The sequence below is a fragment of the Anopheles coluzzii genome, chromosome X (assembly GCF_943734685.1).
Source record: "Anopheles coluzzii chromosome X, AcolN3, whole genome shotgun sequence".
Classification (NCBI taxonomy): domain Eukaryota; kingdom Metazoa; phylum Arthropoda; class Insecta; order Diptera; family Culicidae; genus Anopheles; species Anopheles coluzzii.
The window spans coordinates 8068389-8084712 of NC_064669.1; the positions used below are offsets into that span (position 1 = coordinate 8068389).

The 16324-nt window shown below is 47.7% G+C and overlaps 1 protein-coding gene across 3 annotated transcripts; it reads left to right on the forward strand.

The window, feature by feature from the left end:
* Positions 1 to 296: 296 nt before the first annotated feature.
* LOC120957683 (neuropathy target esterase sws) lies at positions 297 to 16103 on the forward strand. 3 transcript variants are annotated; one of them, XM_040380005.2, is made up of 16 exons: positions 297 to 665; positions 872 to 1159; positions 1261 to 1358; positions 2545 to 2626; positions 2721 to 3268; positions 3341 to 3547; positions 3636 to 3980; positions 4080 to 4321; positions 7045 to 8044; positions 8121 to 8396; positions 8470 to 8656; positions 10403 to 10519; positions 12728 to 12844; positions 13949 to 14160; positions 14800 to 15011; positions 15109 to 16103. In XM_040380005.2, the coding sequence occupies exons 3-16, from the start codon at positions 1266 to 1268 to the stop codon at positions 15428 to 15430; spliced, it is 3960 nt and encodes a 1319-aa protein (XP_040235939.1). In that variant the 5' UTR covers positions 297 to 665; positions 872 to 1159; positions 1261 to 1265; the 3' UTR covers positions 15431 to 16103. The 3 variants fall into 3 exon arrangements, with proteins under 3 accessions (XP_040235939.1, XP_040235955.1, XP_040235947.1); XM_040380021.2 differs by lacking the exon at positions 10403 to 10519; XM_040380013.2 differs by lacking the exon at positions 12728 to 12844 and having other exon boundaries at positions 299 to 665.
* Positions 16104 to 16324: the final 221 nt, after the last annotated feature.

The window sequence follows — 16324 nt, forward strand, 5'->3', positions numbered from 1 at the left end:
TTTTTCTATGGATATTCAATGTTCCAGTCGTTTAAGCTTAATCTGTGGCGCTTGGGAGCCTTAGGTGTCACTGTTAAACATTTTGTTTTTGTCGCTAGATATTTCAATTTCTTCATATGGAGTTTAATCAATCAAAACGGCAAAGCCGTTCCTCCTGAATAGAAATAAAGGAGTTTAATGTATAAAATGAACGGTGAAATTATTTGATGGTGTTTCGATTAGTATTTTAAAAAATCTGGGATTTCGATAGAAACAATAAAAAAAAATCGGTAGTTTTAGGGGTCCCGGCTGTGTTTCGGTGGGCATATCAAAAGTCGGTAGGATTACAGGTAAATGGACATTTCTGGTCACTCTGATGCACATTCACATCGCTGCGCGCTCGTTGACAGTTGGAGCAAAACAAAGGCTACAAGGCCAGCCAGTGCCAATGTCTCAGTGCGAATTAAAAACATACAATTTCTGTAGGCAAATTCCCCTTTTCCCTGCCCGTGCACAGGACGGACGGATAGACGGTACGGGAGTGTGAAACTAAATAAAAAAAAAATCAAAACTCTATCAACCCCACGATAGAACACATCAAAAGAGGAAAGTTCACCGTCCGACAGTAGCCGGAGACGGGAACGTTTCCATTTCCCGGAAATTTGTTGCAGCCCCGCATATTCGCAGTAAGTTTTGGTATACAGCTTGACAGTGTGCCAGCTATTCGGGTGGTAAGCGGGGGGATGTGCGTGCGTGTTAGTTATTGTTTCTTTTTGTGTATACACACTCACACACACTCATGCACACTCCCTTCGCCTTTTGCTTGCCTTTTTTCTACCATTCTTTCATTCTTCCCTTTTATCCCATCCCCCCCCCTGCCTTCCCTCCACAGTATGTGTCTGTCAACAACATCGGGCTGCATTTCTGTAACACGTAAAACACATAGCAGGCGATCTTTGTGGCCGACACCACCGTCCACTGATCAATCGAAGCCGTTGGGGGCGCGGAGGTTGAGCAGAGTTGCACCAATTGCGATGCCAGTCCCGATTGAACGCCGATTGCGACGGTACTGACGGTGATTTTAGTTTAGATTTGACGTGTATATTGAGCAACCAGAGAAAGGATTGCTTTCCCCCGGGTGTGTGCGCGTGATTTTGCCGTGGCGGTGCATCGTACTATGGTAAGGGACGGAGCGGGTTTGACCAGTTCGGATGCGGGACCGGGAAAGTAGGTGCGGCGGCTTGAACAAACTTCTTCAATTGTTTTACCCTCCGTTTCTAGCAAAAATGGACATCGCAGGGCTGGTGAAGAAGTCGTACGCCGACTATGGAACTATGCTGAAAGATTCTTGGTACACCATCAACACGGAAGACTTGCACGTAAGTATATGCGGGTGACCCGGCTTGACCCGTCCCCGCCTGTGCTGTAGTGGTGGGAGTTCGGAATCGGACCTACCCGATTCCGATTTCGTGTTCGGAATCAATAGCGAAGACGATTCCGGAGTTGAATCTAGGATCGATTCTGGAATCGGAATAGGTTCCGGAATACGGAATCGGCTCCGGAATCCTAATCGAACTGGGGATCGCAGTTTGTTCCGGTAATGGAATCAGAATTGACCCCAGAATTGGAATCAGCTCGGAGATAAGAATCAGTTGTTGAATTGAAATAAGAAGTTTCAACGGCGAAATCACTCCTGGAATCTCCATTGAGAATAATAAAAGTAATTTTGGATTGTTTGCGGCTATCAATACGCATCATCATTGGATCCAAACGTCTCTTCTTATGGAGATTAGTGATGGGAACAATGAAGTTTTCGTCGGAATTGATTCTGGATAGCTCCGAAGTTAGGTGGAATCGATTCCGGATAGTAGGTCCGGCATCAGTATCCGGAATCGGTTCTGGAAATGGTTCCGGAATCATACCGCCTAATCACGACACTCGAACGGTAGTCGAATGAAACTGCATAATATTGGAATCATGTCAAACAATTCGAATTCGAATGAACGTTTATGCTCCGAAATCAGAATCGGCTTTGAAATCGGAGTCGGTTTCGGCATCTCCATGAGAATAGGCTTTTGCGTCTTACTTATTGCCGGACTGATTGCGCTTCTGAATCTTCATTCCAATTTAAGAACTTAATCTCATTCCATTACCGGAGCAAATTACGATTCCCTAGGTCGATTCCGATTCCGGAGCCAATTCTGATTCTAGAATCGATTCTGGAGTTAGCTCCGGAATTGACTCCAGAATCGGCCCCAGTATCGGCTCCAGAATCGGAATCGATTCCAGCATAGGAATCGGCTCCGGAATTGATTCCGAACACGGATTCGGAATCAGGTAAGTCCGATTCCGAGCTCCCACCACTAATGGAGATGCCTAAACCGACTCCGGAGTAGATTACGATTCTGGAGCCGATTCCGGAACCAAAACCGGAGCCGATTTCGGAATCAATTCCGAAAATTATATCAATTCCGCCGATATCGATTCCGAGGAAAACTTCATTTTTCCCATCACTACTGTGCTGGCACTTACACATTTTTCCCTTTTTTTGCTCTGTGCTTCCAGCTGTCGTGGGCCATCAAGCTGCTGGTGGCCTTGTTTGCCATCATCGCCACCGTCTACGTGTGGCGCCGGAAGCATCTGCGAAGTAAGCAAGCAACGGCACGGGGCCCAGTTGCAACAGGCAGCGAATGCTGATGCATCTTTTTTCTTTTTTTGCTCCCCCCTCCCCCTTAATCCAGAGCTGGAGGAGAAGATGCAGCTGCAGCACCAGTACGCGTCCCACATGCGGTTCCGCAAGCGCGACAAGATGATGTTTTACGGGCGCCGGATGCTGCGCAAGGTAAAGTCAATCTCGGGCCAGGCGTACGGGGGCCAGGGCCGGAAGCGGCGGGCGGTGATGCGGTTCGCCAAGCGGTTGCTGCTGCGCAAGGACGTGACGCCGACGCAGCTGCTGGTGATAGAGCCGCCGGCCGAGTACCTGGAGGTCGCGTCCGACGGTAACGATCGTGTGCCGCCCGACGCCCTCTACATGCTGCAGTCGATCCGCATCTTTGGCCACTTCGAGAAGCCGGTCTTTCTGAAGCTGTGCAAGCACACGGAAATCATCAACCTGATCGCGGGCGAAAGCCTCATCAAGGTGGGCGACCCGGACGACAGCGTGTTCATCGTGCAGACCGGGCAGGTGAACGTGTTTCTCAACAATCCGGACGGCAGCTCGATCACGCTGAAGGTGGTGCGGCAGGGTGAATCGGTCACCTCGCTGCTCAGCTTCATCGACGTGCTGGTGGTAGGTAGCGAATGGCGGTAACGGCGCCAGCGGGCACATTGCGAAGTGTGTTAACAAGTTTATCATTTGCAGGGCAACGCGAGCACGTACAAAACGGTGACGGCACGGGCGATGGAAAACTCGCAGGTGATCCGGCTGCCCATGTTCGCCTTCCAGCAGGTGTTTGGCGAGTGTCCGGACCTGCTGGTGCGCGTGATACAGGTCATCATGGTGCGGTTACAGCGCGTCACCATTACCGCACTGCACAACTACCTGGGGCTGAGCACGGAGTACATCCAGGTGAATGAATTGGCCGCATCGCATCGGCATTGGTCCTACTTTTCTATTTCATTGCTAACAAACGCTTCTCCCGCATCGCCCCTTGCAGTGCTCATCGCAGCGCAAAAAGCTACCGATCGCACCGGCCACGAAGGGCAGCCCGGGGCATCGGCGCGTGCCCTCCGACCAGGTCCATCCCGTGCCCCACTCGCTCGTGGGCGAAATCCGACCGGACATGCTGGTCGACCTGTCCGAGGGGACGCACAACGTGGGCCGGCGCACGTCCGCCCTGCCGATCGAACCGATCGATCACGCGGTGCTGAAGGCGCACGCGGTCGACGGCTTCATGCAGGAGCTCGATCTGCCCGACACGTTCAAGCAGACGATCGAGGAAAGCATACTGATCAAGGAGGTGTCGCCGGGCACCACGCTCGTGCATCAGGGCGTGCTCGATGTGAGTGCTGTTTTGCTACAAAACTTGTAACAGAACACTTCTTGTTCGTTTCCCGTTTTTATAACGATTTAATTGTGGGTAATTGTTGGGATATTTTAGGACGTGATGTTAATTTTCGTGATCGCCGGTGGGCTCACGCTTACCCAGTGCCCGCAGAGTGGCCCGATCGCGCAGGACGCTAGCAAGGCGGGCGGCGAGAAGATGGACAATCACACCGTCACCATCTATCCGGGCGACGTGGTCGGTGGGCTGGCGGTACTGACCGGCGAGTGCAGCCTGTACACGATCCGGGCCAAGCACAATTCGCGCGTCGGGCTGCTCAACAAGGATGTCATCTACAGGTATGTGTGTAGTTATGTGTTACGCGCGAACGACTCGTCGTGCGGGAGACTTTATTGTTCATATAATGTGTATGCAAAATGGAATAATTGGTTCCAGGACTGCAAGTGTGATGCATATATGCATCTAACACAATGGAAAAAGTCTTCATAATACTCATAGAAGGGTAGATGATTGTAGTTCACTATTGCTTGGTCTTTATTATTTAACCATTTTATTGGAAAAACGGTCAACAGGTTTAGTATTTGGGGTTGTACACATTATTGTACGCGCGTTGAGCCACAGGTTCATCCGCATGATGCTTGCTCTGCAATACAGGGTTTTTCAGGAGTTCTCATAGCTGTGGTACATTTTATTGACTCTTTCTTAAGTGAAACGTAATTGCATGTAATTGGAATTGGACTCAACAGTACACTTGTTGGTCAAATCCAATTGGAACAAACAAGGTACCATAAAGTCCAATTTCTATCATATGAAGTTCACTTCCCATATGAAAGAGTCAAGGAAGTGTCCCACAACTATGAGAACCCCTGGAAAACCCTGTAAGAGGAACAATTTTGTTTGTGTCTAGTAAGAGGTTTCGTTCAGCTGCTAGACATTTCCTACTAGAGTTTTTTTTAGCTAGTTTTATTAAAATTTTAAATTTGTTTGTAGTAAATATTATTTAGCACGAATTAATTCACGAAATATTTTGATAAATTCAATGGCAACAAATCTACAATACACTTGTTAGTTGTACGAAACTCCTCCAAGTGGTTCTGTCATTGGCAACCAAAAAAATATCATATTCAAGGCAACCAGGCTAACAGGGTAGCCAGCGATTTAGGAGGCTTATAACTTTGAAGTACGTAATCTAATTACGATGCATTATTCTGATGAAAATTAACATAACTTATCTAGTTTCTATAACTGTACATACATCGTTTAAACTCCTAATCGTTTTTATGTTATAGCTTTTCAAAGACAAGATATTTTTGAAAAAAAAGTACAAGACTTAAAAAACATGTTCATCAGTACTTTACACAGTTTTCACAGCAAATGGCTCTAAGGGGGTTAAGGATATTATACGTGAAACACATTTTTGAATGGTTTTTCAATAAGTAATTTAAAAGATGAAGGAGTTTTTATTTAAATAAAACCCGTTACAGCACACCTGTTATCATAATTTCATAAAATGCATGATTGCGACAAATGCAAAACATCATAAAGTCATCTCAGTTGTTACGTTAAATTGAATATATATTGAAAAAAGACTGAATTTAAGCATTGTGTGTGAACGTTATTTAATGTTGACGTCTTTCTGCCAGGACGGGTCATAATGTGACGGTTTTTATTTAGTTGGAAACTCCTTTCACAATTTGGGTGCCATGGCCATCACATAAGATGGCTAGTTATGTTTCCTAGGGTGCCATCGCTATCATATATGATAGCCAGGAATAATTGATTTTAAATCTTTATATCTTGTAACAGGGAAATTTGGGAAATTTTATTTTTACTTTTTTTTATAGAATAATTCATTGTTATCCAAAAAAATGTCGAAAACCGAGAATATAAATGCAAAATAACAATTGCTTCGATCAATGTAGTGTAGCCACATAAATTTTCGTTAAAAAATGAGTTTTCAAACCAATCACATATGATAGCCGTAAAACATGTAAACAAAAAGTGCTTGGCACCCCGGGAAACATACACAAAAACACAAGCTCAAAGTGTTAAGGTCAATCGGATTCCTACCATCGGGTAAATAAGCAAGCAAAGTCGATTTGGCTGCTCGGTTGCCTGGAATAGGGTTTAAATGATTGTTAAGATAAAATCTCAGAGAAATGAGAGCTTCGAAACAATAGTCAATCTTTCAATACAAAACTATTGCCAGGAGGAAAAGTGTCGTTTCATTGTGTGAGGCACAGCTTTGTTTGCCTTTTTACTTTACTGGATCTACTTGCTCATGGAGGCGAGAGTTTATCCTGCCAATTGGTGCCACTTGCTGGAATTTCATACAACTACATATGTGGTATGCAAAGGTGTTGGTAGATTTCAGGCCAACAAAATGATCGAAATCTGTAATGACCTTGTTTTTGTTCTGAAGCAAGTTTGTCGTAACAAATTTACAATTGTGATTTAACTAGTTTATCCTAATAAAAGTCTAGCTGGAAATGTCTACCATGGCGATTCTGGAACCAATTATTTCACCATTCATTCAAATTACGTGGAAAAGATCCCCCCGCATAACGATTTTTTTCGTATAACGAATGAGTCACTGACGAATGAGGATTAAACTCGTTATGATGAGGGGCTCTACTGTATTCCCTAGAAGACATTTTATTAAGGCAACAGTGCGTTAAGAATTTCCCTTGATTGAGCCGGTGTGGCGTTTAGGAGTTAGGAGGAAATGGGAACCTATCATTTGGTTTCCTTAGCTAGATGTAATTTTCATTCCGCAACGACATTCGTTGTCGTTTTTTTATAGTTCAAACCAATCAAAAAAATGAATAGACAATATATTTTTTTTTTCAAATCGTTTCTAAACATTACGAAGAGATAATGTGTTTTCTGGAGACATTTAAATGTAAATTCTACAATTAAATGATTTACATCCGTTTTTAGAATATTTTTCGATTCAATATCTCCCTATTATTCCTTCCAAAGCAATGTTTTGAAATATCGTTAAAAAAAATACTGTGAATCTCACTAACGCACATTTTTCTTCTTCTTTTCAATCTGCAAGAATAATGCGCGAACGGCCGGCCGTAGTGCTCGACATCGCGAACAGCGTGGTGAAGCGGCTGTCGCCCCTGGTGCGCCAGTGCGACTTTGCGCTCGACTGGAACTTCATCGAGTCGGGGCGGGCGGTGTACCGGCAGGAGGAAACGAGCGACTCCACCTACATCGTGCTGAACGGGCGGCTGCGCTCGGTGACGACGCACGCGAACGGCAAGAAGGAGATCGTGGGCGAGTACGGCAAGGGCGACCTGATCGGCATCATCGAGATGATCACGGAAACGCCCCGCACCACCACGGTGATGGCGGTGCGCGACTCCGAGCTGGCCAAGCTGCCGGAGGGGCTGTTCAACGCGATCAAGTTCAAGTACCCGATCGTGGTGACGCAGCTGATCAGCCTGCTCAGCCACCGCATCCTCGGCTCGATGCGGTCGCGCCCGATCTCGACCAGCTCGTTCACGTCCGTGTCGTTCGACACGAACCAGCAGATCCAGCACCGCTACTCGACCGTCGCGATCGTCGCGGTGAGCGACGACGTGCCGCTGTCCCCGTTCACCTACGAGCTGTACCATTCGCTCAGCACGATCGGCTCAACCGTGCGCCTGACGTCCGAGATCGTGCGGAAGGCGCTCGGGGCCGCCATCATGGAGCCGCCGAACGAGTACCGGCTGACGAGCTGGCTCGGCCAGCAGGAGGACCGGCACAACATCACGCTCTACCAGTGCGACAACTCGTTCGGGCTGTGGACGCAGCGCTGCCTGCGCCAGGCGGACGTCATACTGATCGTCGGCTTCGGCGACCGGTCGCCGGTGATGGGCAAGCTGGAGAAGGAGATCGACCGGCTGGCGATCCGCACGGCCAAGGAGCTGGTGCTGCTGCACCCGGAGGAGGCCAGCAGCTGCCCGAGCAACACGATCGGCTGGCTGAACATGCGGGCGTGGGTGTCGCGCCACCATCACATCCAGTGCCCGAAGCGCATGTTCACCCGCCGCAGTCAGAACAAAATCGTGCGTCCGGCAATTGCGTTCGAAATGGCTTCTCGCTTTTTCGCTCATTATACCCCCTCTTTCTCGCTCATTTTAGGCTGAGCTGTACGAGCGTATAATGAAGAACGAACCGTACATCCATTGTGATTTCTCCCGCCTGGCCCGGTGGCTCACCGGCAACTCGGTCGGCCTGGTGCTCGGCGGCGGCGGTGCCCGCGGTGCCGCCCACGTCGGCATGCTGAAGGCGATCCAGGAGGCGGGCATCCCGATCGACATGGTGGGCGGTGTGAGCATCGGCGCGTTCATGGGTGCGCTCTGGTGCATGGAGAAGAACATTACCACCATGACGCAGAAGGCCCGCGAATGGTGCACGGTAGGTGGTAACATTCCCGCAACGGGATGCTCCACGCAAATGGCTGACCTTTATTCGTTCGCTTGATTCGCAGAAAATGACCCAATGGAGCAGGCAGCTGCGCGATCTGACCTACCCGATCACGTCCATGTTTTCCGGGCGCCACTTTAACCAAACGATTCGCGGCACGTTCGGCGACATCTGCATCGAGGACCTGTGGATCCCGTACTTCACCCTTACCACCGACATCTCCGCCAGCTGTGCCCGGGTGCACACGCACGGTAATGTAGCGCCTTTCCGCACTTTCCGTGCCTTCCCCTCCTGCTCCCCTCCCCTTCATTGCCAAAGCAGGCGCGACAGTACGCAGTGCGGGGCAAATAATGGCGGTTGAAGTTTCATGGGTGCGCGGGTTAGGGGTGGATGATGGCCGGATGATGGGCTCAAACCATTGTCGGTGCTTACCTCTTTTTTTTTTCGTTCTTCTTACCCCCTCCCCCCCCCCCCCCCCCCCCCCCCGTTGGTTTCGTTGGTTTGTCGTGCCCAAAATTTTCATGAAAGAGAGGATGACATTCTTCTCTTTCTTTCTCTTTTCTCTCTTTCTCTCTTTCTCTATCTCTATATCTCTCCTCCCCCTCTCTTTATCTCTCTCTTTCTCTTTCTTTATTCTCTCGCTCACTCTCTCTCTCTCTTTCTCTATTCTCTCGCTCTCTCTCTCTCTTTCTCTATTCTCTCTCTCTCTCTCTTTCTCTTTTTCTATCCTCTTTCTCTCTCTCTCTCTCTTTCTCTTTTTCTATCCTCTTTCTCTCTCTCTTTCTATGCTCTTTCTCTCTCTTTCGCTCTCTCTCTTTCTATCTATATGTCTATCTCTCTCCCCTCTCTTTTTATCTCTCTCCTCTTTTCTCTCCCTCTTGCTTTGTCTCTCTATCTCTCGCTGTTTCTCTTCTCTATCCTCCTCTCTCTCTTTCGCTCTCTTTCTCTCTCGCTCTCTCTCTCGCGTTCTCTCTCTCTCCCCCTCTCTCTTTCGCTCTCTCTCTCTTTTGCTCTCTCTCTTTCCCTCTCTCTCTCTCTCTCTCTCTCTCTCTCTCTCTCTCTCTCTCTCTCTCTCTCTCTCTCTTTTACTTCCTGTTTCGCTGTACCTACGTCAATATCAATCAGCAAACACAAAAAAACATCCCTCCAGGTCCTCTCTTCCGCATTTCGCATTGGGCCGGGCAACAGCCCTTCCACACTTTCCCCTTCCTCCAACCCAGACACCCTCGGTTTCCGCACACTCTCTTTTCTGTCTCTTTCGTGCGCGCGCGCTTTTCTGTCCTGTACTTTTCTATCTCCCCCGCTCTCTCTCTCTCTCTCTCTCACTCTCACTCTTATCTTTCGGCAAAATGAAGGATAAAACGATCAAACGCGACGCGACGTTGGTTGTTGGTAACGTGCATGCATTACAAAAACGTATTCACTACGCTCTACGACCGTGTTGCTACCCTTTTTGGTTTTTTTTTATGTTTTTGGTTGTTGTTTTCAATTCTATATCTACTACTAACACCCCTCTCACTACTAGCATCTGTCAAACCGGGTCGACCACAGCTTAGCTCAGCTGTCACGCCGTAGTGGTGGCAGCAGAACGGGGCGTCGTGCTTCTCATTTGTTTCTTACCCTTCCGCACATAGCGTGACTTTTCTCTTGTAACCTACCTAGCCATCTCGCGTGTCATCTAAATTTGAGACTGAAAACGAAAGCAAAGAAAATAGTACTTTTTCGGAATACACCTTGCGCAGGCGATACTGATCCGTTGCACTGCCGCGTAGGGAACAGTATGCTTTTTTTTTTTTAAATTGAAAAATGCAAAGAAAGTGCGGTTCAGCCGCCGCCGTTCGCTTTTGGGAGTTCGCGATCTGAACTCCGGCACCGCACCGCTACGGCACCGCCGCTGTGCAGTGGCCCCACTTGTACAGCTACTGTCGCACGGGCAAAACCACTACCTCTCACCCCATCGGGTTTACTAAAGCTCTAAAAATACGCACCAAACACAGGTTCCACGTGGCGTTACGTTCGTTCCTCGATGTCGCTGAGCGGGTACATGCCACCGTTGTGCGATCCAACCGATGGTCACCTACTGCTGGACGGTGGGTACGTCAATAACCTCCCAGGTAATTAAACCGTTCTCTCTCTCTGTCTCTCTTTCTCTCTCTCCCTCTCTGTGTCTGTGTGTTTTGTTGTATGCGTTTACTTTCAGTAGCACTGTTGTCGTATTGAATGTGTAAACCATCATTTCCTCCCATCGCTCCGTGAGTTTGAGTGGTACTGCTGTGGAAAGTGTTTTGTTTTAGGGTATTATTTTCAATTAGCGAAGAATAAGAAGAAGAAGAAGAACAGCGCCACAAACGCGACGAACGCGCGTGTTTGGCAGGGTTTGGTAGTAGAAAAGTGACGCCTTAGGATATACACATTGTAAACATTGACAGAGGGATAGCGAGAGAGAGAGAGAGAGATGGAGGGAGAGAAAGAGACTGAGAGAGGAGCAGAGAGGATCCCTCAAAAAGAAACACATAACAGTAGGTTACAGCGAACGTTATCTTTTTTTAAACACTCGAGAGTACTCTGAAAGAGGTGAAAAGAAGTTATCAACAACAACATCATCGAATGACGTGCCATTTTGTCACCTTTTGGGATGCTGTTACGTTGCGGCAAGTTATCGCAAGCCACATGATTGGACGCCATATAAAAACAAACAACAACCCCGAAACAACCCCGTTATTAACCTTATTAGCAGTAGTATATAAAATGCTGACGATTACTACATGCACCTTTAAGCGCAACAAACAGTTTAGGGTAACGCAAGCAGGACAATTAGGCATTCCCTCCCTCGTTCTATCTCTCTCTCTCTCTCTCTCGTTGACACACGAATGACAACGCACTAACTTTCTTACTTCTTTGATGTCAAGCCACATCACACATACACACACACTCATACACCGGGGTGTTTCGCAATCATCCAGCAATCATCACACAACGAAAAAACAAAAACGAAAAGTCACGAAAACGCACCGGCAGCAGAGTGTGGGTGTGATATGTGTGAAACACTATAAATGACCGCAATTTTTTTTTATATAATTGCAAAATGCGCACAACCAGCACACGCATTTGCTGTAAAACACAGGTCAAATAACCTTTTTTAAAATATTTGATGTGGGACCACACGTGTGAACATCAAACGCCATGCTGTGTACATTAACTGGCATTAATACTTTACAATACGATCCGTAATTCATATTGGCAAACAACACACGCATGCTGATGATGGGGTAATATCCCTGTGCTACCGTGCGAAGCTGCTGGGTGTCACGTCGTGGGTTCGAATCTCTTTCGAAGAGTGATTGGAAGTACATTTACGCTTTTTCCTGCTGCCTGCCCGATCGACTGATTCACACATTTTAAGATTCAAACACACACATTATCCTCAACACACAAACAAACACCACACACACATACAAATACACACTAGTTTTCTGTATTGCTGTACTTTCTTTACATCCCCATTCCAATCGGTTATCCATTTATACTTCATTGCTGCCCAAAAAGAAAAGAGGGAGAGATGTGCGTCCTTTTGCTTATTGTGGGGGTTCGTGTGATCATCCTTTATGTTATCACGCCCTTCCATACACCCCTTGCTTCCACCCCATCACCCCTTTCCTCCATATTTCCATTGTATTGGTGTTTTTTAGTGCATTACTTTAGCGCCATATTTGCCGTTTTCGCCCTTGTTTCCCTTTTGTCCTTGTGTCGCGCGCACACACACACCTCCCTCATCCAGTTTTGCACCACCTTTTGTAAAACGACTCGGAAACAGGGGAACTGTAACCCGTAAAAGCTTTCCCAAAAGCAAGCAAAAAAGTAAAGCCTTTTGTTTACTCTTAAACGCGCGCGCGCGCGCGCTTACCTTAAGTTACAGCACCATGCACCATTACACCTTTTCCCTTATTTCCATTCCGCACCCTGCCTCCCTCCTTCCCCGATTTGCTTCCTTCTCTTTTTCCACCTTCTTTCCCACTGTGACGCTGTTTGCATCCCTCAATTGGAATTTGCCGACAAGGTTTAAGTGTGTCCCATCTGCTAAGAACCCGTCGCTGCCCTTCCATTTGCTGCTGGGGGCGCCCCTTTATTGCCATTTTGTTTTCTTTTGTTTTGTTGCTATTTATCTCCCACCTCCCTGCCCTGCCTCCTTTCAACGTGATAGTTTTTTTTTTCTTCTTCTTTTTGTTGTGTTCTGTTCGTATTTGCTAAACGTTTGTTGTGTCGTTATTTATCAACCAAAAAAAAAAAAAAAACAACAACAACAACCTCCCAACCAATCACAGGCGATCTGTGGCGTTATGCACGTGCCAGTATGTCAGTAGCCGGCATATTCCCCCCTATCTGTGATACACGCGATGGCCATCTGCTGTTAGATGGTTGCTATACTAATAATGTGCCAGGTAAATTTCTGCAAAAAAAACCCGCTCTTGTTTTAGTTTCGTTTTTTTGTTTTGTTTTTTTTCTTCCTGTATTTATCTGTTCACACACACACACACACACACACACACACACACACACACACACACACACACACACACACACACACACACACACACACACACACATACACACACACAGAGCAGTCATTTTGTTTTTTGGTTGGTGTGTTTTGTTTGCGTATTATGTTTGCGAAACCAATTCGTGATGTGTGTAGTAGGTTGGACATCAAAGAATCTTAGTATCCTAGTACACTCAGTAAGCACAAACAAACACATTTATTGCAGTCCTCACTAGGTGATTCCCCCCGCCCCACAACTGCTTACACCCTGTCCCACACCACTGTGTGTTTGAGCATTAGTGCGCGTTAGGTATGAGATATAGAGCGTAGAGCTAGTTTGAGCGAATCCGCCTAAGTACTGCACAAACATTGGGGCGTTAGTCTAGTGGGGGTAAGCAAGGCGGCATCGGCCTTAGTACACACTATTTGTCAATCAGCTTCTAGATGGTCGCTGTCGTGTCCTACAAGTAGAGTCGGCTGGGCCCGCTTGGGCTGTAGCAACAACGACGATTTGATTCCACTCTCCCGGGGGGCTTTACCGATGGTCCTTCCTTATGGCAGCTGTTCGGTGTTATTGGGAATGTACTAAGATCATGGTGGGCTGCCCTTTACCACTACTAGGGCGTAGCTTCATGACTCATTGAGCAGTGATGTGTGAAAACCACATAAAAACACGACAAAGATTACACAAGGCTAGAGGGACTTGGTACACTGAGGCACATGACAGAACACGAAAACATCACAACACTAACCAACTACTAAGAGAGAGAGAGAGAGAGAGAGATAGTAGGATGAGGAGCAGTAGTGCTCCGTAATATAACGAACACGAATTAATCTGAAGGTAGCTCTGGGTGAGATGATTCTGGATGATAGAAGTAGCATATATTTTTGTTGTTGTTTTTGTTGTCAGCACACTTTCCGGGGGAAGCTGTTGTGTACTTTCTTTCTGCTTTCTTTTTCTTCCCTCTCTCTTTCTCTCTCTCTCTCTCTCTATTTCCGCCTCTAGCCGACGTAATGCGGGCGCAGGGTGCCGCCCATATCATCGCGATCGACGTCGGCTCGCAGGACGACACCGATCTGACCGACTACGGGGACGACCTGTCCGGCTGGTGGTTGCTGTACAAGCGCTGGAACCCGTTCACCTCGCCGGTGAAGGTGCCAAACCTGCCGGACATCCAGTCGCGCCTCGCCTACGTGTCGTGCGTGCGCCAGCTCGAGGTATGCTCCCCAGTGATGGAAAAATGAAGTTTGCGTCGGTATCGATTCCGGCTAGCTTCAAAGTTTTACTGCAAATTCGGAATCGGCTCCGTAATTAGTTCTGGATTGAGCTCCGGAACTGGCTTCGGAATCGGAATCGATTCCGGAATCTGTTCCAAAATCGAAATCGGCTGCGGAATCGGAATAAGCTCCGAAATCGGAATCGGCTTTGAAATCGGAGTCGGTTTTGGCATCTCCATAAGAAGAGACGTTTGGATCCAATAATATTACGTATTGAGAGTCGCAAAGAATCCAACTAGTAAACGATTCATTCTCATAGAGATTCCCGGACTGATTTCGCTACTGAAACTTATTTGAATTCACTGAACTGATTCTCATTCCGGAGCTAATTCCAATTCTGTACTTAATTCTGATTCTGTTACCGGAGCAAATTGCGATTCCGGAGCTGATTCCAGTTTCGGAATCGATCCCGCATGCCACTCGGGAATCGGCTTCGGAGCTCCGAAATTGATTCCGAACATGGAATCGGGTAGGTCCGATTCCGAGCTCCCACCACTACAGTACATCGCTTGACGCGATCCACGAACAAAACAAAATGTATCGTGCCCTAATGCTGTTGTCCCTCATGTATGCATGTAGGAGGTGAAGAAGAGCGACTACTGCGAGTACATACGGCCACCGATCGACCAGTACAAGACGCTGGCGTTCGGCAGCTTCGACGAGATCAAGAACGTCGGGTACGAGCACGGCAAGGCGTACTTCCAAAGCATGGCGGAGAGCGGGCGGCTGACACGCTTCAACCAGTGGTCGGTGCATCCGATCCCGAAGAAGGCAACGCACTCGCTGAATGAGTAAGTCCTTGGCAGGAGATTCGTTGCTTTGCTGCTGCTTTTCTAACTCTCTCTCTCTCTCTCTCTCTCTCTCTCTCTCTCTTTCTGTCGCTTCCAGGTACTCGTTCGTCGATCTGGCGCAGATCGTGTGCAAGGTGCCGGAAACGTACCCGGAGCGGGGCTACTCGTCCAGCGAGGACGACTACTACGACGGGTACGCGTCGGAACCGTCGAGCATGCCGCTGAAGAAGGGCTACAACATGCCGCTGATGCGGTCGGCCGGTTCGCTCTCGCTCTCCGACAACGATATGGACTCGGACGAGCTGGAGATACCGCGCCCGTTCAAGCCGCTGCCGGGCAACCGGAACCTACAGGCGGTGGCGGCGACAGCGGCCGGCACCGATGGGAGCTCCGGCGACGGCAAGAAGCCTTTAGATTAGGGTTATTTTTTTTTTCTCACTCTCTTTCTCTCCTACTCTCTCGCTTTTGTTTGCGTTCTATTCGTTCTCCGTGTACGTGTGGCGTAGTTGTAGTAAGCCCGTAGTAGTAGCGTAGTTAGCTGCCACACGGATGCAATCGAGTTCCCGTTTTGCGAATCAGAAGCATTCAGCTATTTGTGAAGCGTTTCACCCTGTTTGATTACGGAGTTTGGTTTTGTTCGGACCAGCCATATGGAGATAGACATTTTGGTTTGGTTTTATTTGAAATTCAAAAAAAAAAAAAACAATCATGAATAGCAAAAACACACACACACCCACAGAGATCGACAGAGAATTGTAGCGGAAATATCGGGAACAAGGGCAGAGAGGAGCCTGCGCTTTGCTTATAATAAACTCGAACGAACGAGTAGAACGACGTGTGTATAGCCGTATAGAAAGCATACAAAGACAGAAATCGAATACAATACAATCGAATACACACACACACACACTCACACTCAAAACATAACGTAGCGGGGAGGGGGAGTAGCCTTTATTGCAACTGTTGCAAGCACACGAAACACTCATCCTCAACCAATGCCCAAAGATAATTGTAATAAAACACCGCCAAAACAACCGCACCCTGGTGCCCCCGTTCCCGCGGGGGCCCGTTCCCGTTCGTTGCAATAAATTACGCGCGCGTCTCCCCGTTTTAAAAAAAAAACACACAATGCTTAGCTATAATTGTAGATTTAGGAGGTCCGGGGGGTTTTTTTTTGAGTCGGTGTCAATTTGTGCAATTTTCGGCACCGTCATCATGCCTAGCCGGGTGCCACGGTTTCCGAAACATTCCGAGCCCCCGCAAAAGACAGCTGCGAAATTGAATGAATATTCGGACGGCGGAAGCGATGTGTA